Below are 8,996 nucleotides of genomic sequence, written 5' to 3'. Positions count from 1 at the left end.
AAGGTCCTGCTACAACATTGAACTGGGTTTTGTTCATGCTACTTACATGGGTAGTGCGGATAAATCTCTTACATGGATTCAGTAGAATGTGTAAGAGAAACTGAACTAGAGATTATGGCGGTGTTATAGGGAACCTGGTAATCAGAAATGGAGTCGGCACGACTAATAATCTATACGCCTACGAAAATAGAAAGTTCGGGCTGCAAATGAAATTTGTACCTGTAAAAAAAATGAACATGTATCAAATCAACTTGTTCATGAATTTCATCAACTTGCGAAACCTCTGAGTCGGCGTCAGCAAATAAACTTCTTAAGGGTTTCTGATAGATTTTTCTAACTTCGAACTCGAAATTCCTAAAGATTTTAAGAGCAATTGCATGTGTATATGTAGAATAACATGCAACATTCTCTTCACAGCGTTACAAAACTCGTTTTTTTTTTATGAAAAGTTATTTCTTGATTAGCCATGAAAGGTGAATTAATTGTTCCAAATTTTTTTAGTGATTGATTATGATTGAGATCCAAGCAGGTGATTTTGGCTTGATACCCATTGTGATTCTTGTTTTATCAAGACCTATAATCGATGAAAATGGTGTAACTCAAAACTAAAATTGTACTGCAATCCAACCATCCAAGTCACATTTCGATTGTTTTATCAACATGGAAAATTATTATAAACCCAATAATTTTAAATTAAACAAATAGGAAAGCACCTGCGATGTATTGGGTAATGAAGACATAATTTTTCACAAATTATTCAATAACAAATATTATTTCACAGCTTATATATCATTTCAAATAGTTTAATTTCTCCAATCTTTTCTTTGTTTGATTTTTGAATCATGCAATATCTTTTTCATATTTTTTCTATTTTTCCTACTTCTTTGTCGATTAAATTCAGCAATCTCACCATCATATCTTATTTCCATGTTTTTTCCATCATCGAATTTGATAATGATAATCTCTTTGTTGCTTGCCTTTTTTTCTTACGGCCTTCTGATTTTGTTTATTTGAGTCGATTACAGTTCGGGTCTTACTCCATTTTATTTTCTCTTGTTTTTTTGAAGTCTCACTTGATTTCTCTACATTTTTCACCACCATTGACAACACATAATTGGTCTTAGTAACTAATTGATCTATTTTGAAATGAAACTTGTGATGTTTCTTGTTTTATTATCTAAGATTCTCTTTATATTTAGACATATATTTTTCCTGTCAATGAACTAAACTCATACTTAAATAAGTTTTCATCTCTCTCATTTGGACACATACAGACAATTTACAATCATAAAAAAATTTTCAGTCCAATATTACACTCACATTGTTCTCATTTATTTGATGTCCCAACTTATTTATGTATTCAACCAAAAAATATGTTATTTTCAGATTATTTTTCTTTAACAAGACAAATGAAGAACACTACAACCTCAAAACTAGTCTATGTTGTCTTATATTTTAAGTTATGCATCACTCTAAATCAAATAATGGTAATTTAAGTTTTTCATTCAAATGTGTTGGATAGTTATGTCTCAAAATAATAAAAATTTCAATGAATAAATAATAAATCATTACAAACGAAATACACAAATAAATTATTTAAAATTAGAGATTAGAAGTCTATTTTATCATGTCTAAATATAAATTATAAAATATGAATTAAAATTTTAATTTGTATAGTTTTTATTTTTAAAAATGACCTTCAACAAATAAATATGCTAATAAAGATGAAAATTAATTTGTTAAAATCTTTATAGATAAAAAGAAATAATATTTCAATCTAAAAGTTATAATTGATATAATATGTAAGAAAAATGCTAGATTTACACGTACATCTTGCCTTACATAAACTTTTATTTTCCTTAACAAATACAAAGAAAATATATGGCATACTCCGTACACTAAACAGAAGATCACAGCTGAAAAATGAGTGCTGTAAACTATCATTTTTATGCTTCATCCATGCTATGCTCTAAATCATACCATTCTGTGTTCACTCTATCAATCACATCCAACGCTTTGATTCGGTCAATATCGAAGTCTATGATAGGGATGGAAGATGGCCGCCGTTTTACAGGGAAAGGATCCTCCTTATTTTCGAATGTTAGCGAATGGCTTCTACTCTTAGTTAGCCTATGTTGCTTGTACAACCTCTTAGTTGTCATGTCGAATTCCTGACTCTTGCTAATTCCAGGCGTCAGTTTCCTTTTACTCACATCCTGAAGCATTTCTTGATCTTCAACTGTTAATTCCAAGTTTGACTTGTTAGTTTTACTCACATGGTAAAGCAGTTCTTGATCTTCTGCTGTTAATGGCCAGTATGGCTTGTGGGTTAACTGGATGAATCTTTGATTGTTTGAGGATCCGACTCGAGTTGCAGCCATTGGTTGGGTGATTAGATGATGAAGCCATACCACCAGATCAAGAATGTAAGCTTCGGTTTTCTTCTTATTAGCGTGATGAAGTGTTTCAATGCGAAGTAGATCAGTTTGACCGGTAGAATTCCGGTTCAGTTCAGACCTAATGAGACCAAATAGTTTGGTAAAAAGCAACAAAAGAGGGGGTAAAAAACACAAGAAAATCAGACTCACCGAGTATTCGCCCATTCTCCAACCCAACCAAAGCGAAGGTGTGCCCTGTTTAAGAACCCCAGAATAGAAAAGTGATGAATGACATTTATATAAGAAATCACAAAGGGGAGAGAAGGAACAAGAACATTAAAAGTTTTCATGTGCTATTTACTTAAAACGTTAACTTCAGTCTTTCTCAACCCATCCAAAGCTATGGTATTGTTGGAAATCCATGAATATACTCTGAAATCAGTGTCAATATTAGAATGCATGTTTGTTATGATTTTGGTTAAGGAGGGATGATTGTATTCTAAATTCAGAGAAATGAATAGAGATTTAGCTCCTCTTCGGGCATGGTGTCATGAATATTAACATAGCAATGAGTTGCCTCCAAGGAATCTGGGACTGAGAAAAAGGTAAGATATGTTAAAGAGCTACTGTTTACAGAAGAAAAACAGTTTACTTTTTTGTGTTGGTGGCCATGGGGACAAGCCACTGCAAAATTTTCTCCATTTCTGCTTTGATCTGTGTTACTGTTAACTGAAGAAACATCATCAAGGAGAATTAGTAATTACCATGCAGATGGATAAAGATCAATTAAACAGCTTACAGGCAATAAACAAAAGCAAGTGATGGGGAAAAAATAGGTTCATTAGAATGATGAAAGTACCTCTTCCTCGAGATGAAACCATTGTATTCTGGAGCGTAGAACTGATTTTATAGCGGGAGGGAGCCCCTGATATAGAGCATCTCTTATATCTGCTGGCAACGAATGTGGTCTGCTCACCTGATTGAAATTGGAAAATTTTATTATCATCCTTTACATCCTTGAACTCAAAGCAAACAAAAGGCAGATAAATCATCGGTAGTTTGTGTTACGAGCCTTTCTCTACTGAGAATATGGTAGTTCAGTATAATTCCATTTAACTTCACCCATTTTGTTCACCCATCACTTCTAGTTGTATACGGTTGCAATCAACTCAAAAATATAGAAAATCTATTGATTGGCGCATGTTCAAGAAACATCTTTAGGGCTCAAGGCGAGAACTTAATACAGAAAATAAAGGCGAAGCACTCACAAGAGTATCTATCTGTGTAATGATATTAGCATAATGCAGTGCAAGTCCAGCGGATCCCAGCTTCTGGTGGCTGTTTTTTAACGGCTCATCCCAATCTATAATAATAATCCCATTATAAAACGGTCTGTTATATATAATTTGAGAAATGACAGAGATATTAACTTGAACTAAGATAACAAACTGTGGATCTCTAAAGAACATGCACAAGTAAAAAAATATGACCGAAGTGTACACCAACTGCATCATTACACAGAGATCATTGATCACATGACAAGAAAATCATTTTGCCAACAACAAAACACGAGTAGTAGAATCTCGTGTTGTAACATGATAGTCTATTCAAAAAGTACCGCGGAACATCCCCATTCTGCCAGTGCTAAACTAAACTACTTGCGTTTAGAAAATGCAATGAAATAACTAATGGAACATTCAATTTTCGATTCAATATTGTAAATAGACATTACTTCTCTAATGGATTTAAAACACTTAAAATCAAAAGAGATATTTTTCATTATTCAGCGCCAGGGAAAAGTACATTGTTTCAAACAAACCATTCTAAGGTCACATCAGAATCATTAGCAATTTAGCATTCCATGTCCTCAAACTTTATTTATTCAGCTCTCTCAGATCTATAGACCGTTTTAAGCTTGTTGAAAACAAAAACAAATTAACTGGTGTAATTGTTTTAACAGCCGAAAAGTCATGATCCAAATTTACAAGGCTACTACCAAATTAATGCATGATCGAGTGTTAAATCCTTTCTCCGGTAACATAAAAATAGGTAGAATCTTCCAAAAGTGCTGGTAAATAAGAGTTTAGATCATTATGATCAGCTTCCAAAAGTTATATTTAACAAGACAAAACATTGAAATAGTTGCAAAGGTGTTGAAGTTTCTTAGCACATTACCATGTCTTCCAAATACAGAATGGATCTCCAGATGGAGAAAATGAACAGTGTCAACAAGCTTCTCCATTACCTTAAAATTAATATAAAATATACATGTTATTAAATTGTGTGGGAGTTTTTTTACTACAGTCACAAGTTAATAGTTGTTTTCTGGCTGAAAAGCCCAGCAAACATTCAATGAAAACAAAATCACTGAGATGCTACCTCCTCCAAGGTTTTATACCACAGTGACTTCTTTTTCAAACCTTGTACATGTTTCCATCGTCTTTTCAATTCCGGTCGTAAATCTGAAAGGGTCTCTCCTTCAGAAAACAAAAGCAGGTACTAAAAAAATGGTATGAGAAAATGACAACTATGAACAAAAATGTATGTATTATAAAACAGCAATTTATAGCAGACTCCATTAGAAATGTTCGACAATGAAACATAAAGCATGTGAAAGGTTCATTTAAGCAGAGTAATACCTCTCTGGCAGTCTATTAACAGAATGAAACAAGACAAGCGCATGAAGTAGGAAGGTGACTAATATGGAAAGGATCGACTTCTATGCTGAAAATATCATTGAAAACTTTGCAGCTGCTAGGATCAAACATTCACAAGACATCTTTTCCCAAAATCCAAATATCTAAATTGATCATACTCATATAGGCCATTATGCAGGGGAAAGATATATACTGAGTCCAACAATGCTATAGAAGATCAGTAACTACGTAAAGAAAAAGTCCAGATTCCACATGCTGGACAATATGAATGCTAAATAAGCCCGATAAACAAATTAAAACTCGTAGATCTTTTAGCAAACAGGAAAAATCTGATCTCTTATGTGAGCGGGCCAAAACTATTTGTGGTCCAGGAAAACAGTGTTAAATATACTCACACACTCCTAAGATTTCCACTTGACTCAACTCATTCAACCACCATTTTGAAGCTAAAATATGGTGATTCCAATGTAATTAAGCTTATACTAACTGAAAAAACAAATCAATATGACAATAATAACCTCTCTGTCCACTATTGGAGAAATCCTTGAACCCAGGGTCTTCTAATCGGCACAGCACATTGAGTTCGTGATATAATTCCTGCAACCTAATAATATTAAGCATCCTTTCAAAACTAAAAGAATACAGCAAAATAGTTGTCACCGAACCTATCCTTTTTCATCAATACACCAAACTGAGCTTAAATTCAAGTGTTAAATTGCTTCCAAACTTGAAATAAATATGCATCCAGAAAACCAAAAACAAAAAGTACAAATCCAACATAATATTAGGCAGTTGCTTCCTCTCTTATTGGTATTCTTGAGGGATTTTTAATTGACATCATGAAAGACTTTCAAACAGTTAGTTTTCAATAACTAGCCGTCCCATGCTCCATGTGTAGCAAGTAAGAACTTTTATTCCACATACAACGTTCAATTAGAATACTGACACACTGAACTTCTATAAAGAAAACACACATTTTAAACAATAACAGAAAAATAGAATCAAATTGGTAATAACTGAAAACATACAGCAGTGTACTGAACCGCAGTCATCAATGGCTGAATCTCAGTTCCCACCTTTTCTTTCAAGCGTTTTAGAGGTGGGGTTGTCGCCATCCTAGTATCAGATAGACGAACTAAGGATCATACTGGAAATTAGGAACAAGCATGTAACGTGCTAACTGAGGAAATGATATTGAAATTACATCTTAAAGCGACGGTCCAAGTTGTGCCACCGGGGATCCCAGCTGAGATTTCCGAAACGAGCAACCCCGTCAAAAAAGACTTTCAATTCATCCCTGAGACATTAATGCACACGAACAAGCCACAATACCAAAAAAAGTATCAAATCAAATTGCGCAGATGCTAAAGGGGAATTTGTAACAAATAAAACCATTTCTAACATGATACCTCTTGTCATATGCAACAATTCTCAGGAGCTCATCCATATCTTTTGCAATTAATTGATTCACGCCTTCAGATTGGAGAACCACTTCTTTCAAATGTTTGATATTCTCCTCTGAAATGGAGTGCATTAAATTAGCACCTTTGTCTATGGTGTTCGCTACTTCAAAAGCCAGAACAGCGATTTGATTTCTTTTTATTCTCATCCTGGCTGCAGGACCGCCACCTGGTTTCAAATTAGTCATGTTACTACCAAGTTTATCCAATGCATCTACTGCTTTTCTGAGCCCAGCAGTACCTGCTCTGCCCAAAAGTGAACTAACTTCTGAGCTCAACCTTGAGATCATTTAAAGTGATTTTCATATATTAGACATTATGGAAAAAATTCTTCAATTACCAGAATGTTAGCGAAACATGAAATCAAACATGACCATTTTTTCATTTTGAATTTATTATCTCGTATCAAAGTATACCTGGTATTGTCAATTCATTTTTCTTCCCAAACTTAAATCTGTTCCAAGTTGCATTCCATGGCCACCAAGATGGTTTATATGCTGAGGCTTTCCTCTGGTTTTCTCCAGATGAAGGATAAGCACTATCCATGTTACCCTTAGATTGTCCTTTAGGAGATGCAACTGTTTGGCCATATGTAGGAGATATTGATAATTGCTCACTACCTATAAAGTTAGTGTCATCAACACGTGGAGAAACACTTGTAATCTCATTTGCTACCGAACATATTGCGGTCTTCTGCTGCTCAAGTGCACACTCAAGTTGGAGCACAACTTGAGCCATTGTTGGCCGCTTCTTTGGCTCATCATCCAAGNATTTTTTGGCGTAAAATTTAGGAAATAAAGAGGAATGTGTATTAATGTCCAAATTCATTTAAGATTGATAATGAATTACAAAAAAAAAAACCATTAAGATAACCTAATAATTTAATTGGCCAACTTAAATGAACAAAGACATATAAGAAAATTCACAATTGAAGTGATATATTTATATGTATGTTAGATATAAAAGAATAATTTTATTGTAATGAACCACAAACTATATTGCTGAAGTCTGTTGATTTTTGCATTCATTTGTCCTATATGATTAGTTTGATTCAAATTCAGTTGTACTAATAAAAACTATGTCCACACAATGGATGAAATTGTTGAAAAATTATTTAAAAATATGTTAAATATTTGTGTTGAAAATGTGAATGTTGAATGTTGAAAATTAGGTAAAATTAGGTGTTGAATATTGAAAATTAGTGTGTGATGATGTAGGTAATGATGTATTTTATTTTTGGATTATTTGTAAAAATTTTCTATAAATAGATCTCTCATTTGTGAAGAAAATCACAATTGAGTTGAGAGAAAAATATTATAAAGTGTGTAGTGTGATAATTTTGAGAGTTTGAGATTTTTACTTTTTTACCGTAAATTTTTACTTTTTCACAACACGTTATCAGCACGAAGCTCTAAAAGTCCTCCATATTTTTCCAAGCTCCGAACAGAAGAAAAAGGTAACAAAAGTAATAATATTTATTTTACTGTTATTTATTTATTGTTTATATATGTAATATATAATATAATGTTATTGTTAGAAATAATAAAAATAATTTTTTCAAAAACTTGTTATAAATCCTGGGAGGATGTTAAGACGACATCCCACACTCCCGGTAAGGGATACGACAAGTATAAAAGCCTATAAGGTTTTTNATATTATTTCACAGCTTATATATCATTTCAAATAGTTTAATTTCTCCAATCTTTTCTTTGTTTGATTTTTGAATCATGCAATATCTTTTTCATATTTTTTCTATTTTTCCTACTTCTTTGTCGATTAAATTCAGCAATCTCACCATCATATCTTATTTCCATGTTTTTTCCATCATCGAATTTGATAATGATAATCTCTTTGTTGCTTGCCTTTTTTTCTTACGGCCTTCTGATTTTGTTTATTTGAGTCGATTACAGTTCGGGTCTTACTCCATTTTATTTTCTCTTGTTTTTTTGAAGTCTCACTTGATTTCTCTACATTTTTCACCACCATTGACAACACATAATTGGTCTTAGTAACTAATTGATCTATTTTGAAATGAAACTTGTGATGTTTCTTGTTTTATTATCTAAGATTCTCTTTATATTTAGACATATATTTTTCCTGTCAATGAACTAAACTCATACTTAAATAAGTTTTCATCTCTCTCATTTGGACACATACAGACAATTTACAATCATAAAAAAATTTTCAGTCCAATATTACACTCACATTGTTCTCATTTATTTGATGTCCCAACTTATTTATGTATTCAACCAAAAAATATGTTATTTTCAGATTATTTTTCTTTAACAAGACAAATGAAGAACACTACAACCTCAAAACTAGTCTATGTTGTCTTATATTTTAAGTTATGCATCACTCTAAATCAAATAATGGTAATTTAAGTTTTTCATTCAAATGTGTTGGATAGTTATGTCTCAAAATAATAAAAATTTCAATGAATAAATAATAAATCATTACAAACGAAATACACAAATAAATTATTTAAAATTAGAGATTAGAAG

The 8,996-nt window shown here is 32.4% G+C and overlaps 1 protein-coding gene across 6 annotated transcripts; it reads right to left on the bottom strand.

Annotated features, from left to right (window-relative positions):
* Positions 1 to 1,735: 1,735 nt before the first annotated feature.
* On the bottom strand, positions 1,736 to 7,264 carry LOC140975099 (protein PSK SIMULATOR 1-like). Of its 6 annotated transcripts, XM_073438629.1 has the most exons (13): positions 6,912 to 7,264; positions 6,445 to 6,736; positions 6,240 to 6,332; positions 6,064 to 6,151; positions 5,554 to 5,632; positions 4,758 to 4,855; positions 4,554 to 4,623; positions 3,647 to 3,741; positions 3,238 to 3,354; positions 3,031 to 3,107; positions 2,589 to 2,633; positions 2,335 to 2,517; positions 1,736 to 2,271 (listed from the first exon to the last, which is right to left on the bottom strand). In XM_073438629.1, exons 1-13 carry the CDS (start codon positions 7,231 to 7,233, stop codon positions 1,947 to 1,949), a joined length of 1,884 nt encoding a protein of 627 aa, XP_073294730.1. In that variant the 5' UTR covers positions 7,234 to 7,264; the 3' UTR covers positions 1,736 to 1,946. The 6 variants fall into 6 exon arrangements, with proteins under 6 accessions (XP_073294730.1, XP_073294728.1, XP_073294729.1 ...); XM_073438627.1 differs by having other exon boundaries at positions 1,736 to 2,517; XM_073438628.1 differs by having other exon boundaries at positions 1,736 to 2,517; positions 4,758 to 4,840.
* Positions 7,265 to 8,996: the final 1,732 nt, after the last annotated feature.

The sequence above is a fragment of the Primulina huaijiensis genome, chromosome 4, assembly GCF_012295235.1.
Source record: "Primulina huaijiensis isolate GDHJ02 chromosome 4, ASM1229523v2, whole genome shotgun sequence".
Lineage (NCBI taxonomy): Eukaryota > Viridiplantae > Streptophyta > Magnoliopsida > Lamiales > Gesneriaceae > Primulina > Primulina huaijiensis.
This window is presented reverse-complemented; position numbering and strand designations above follow the sequence as displayed.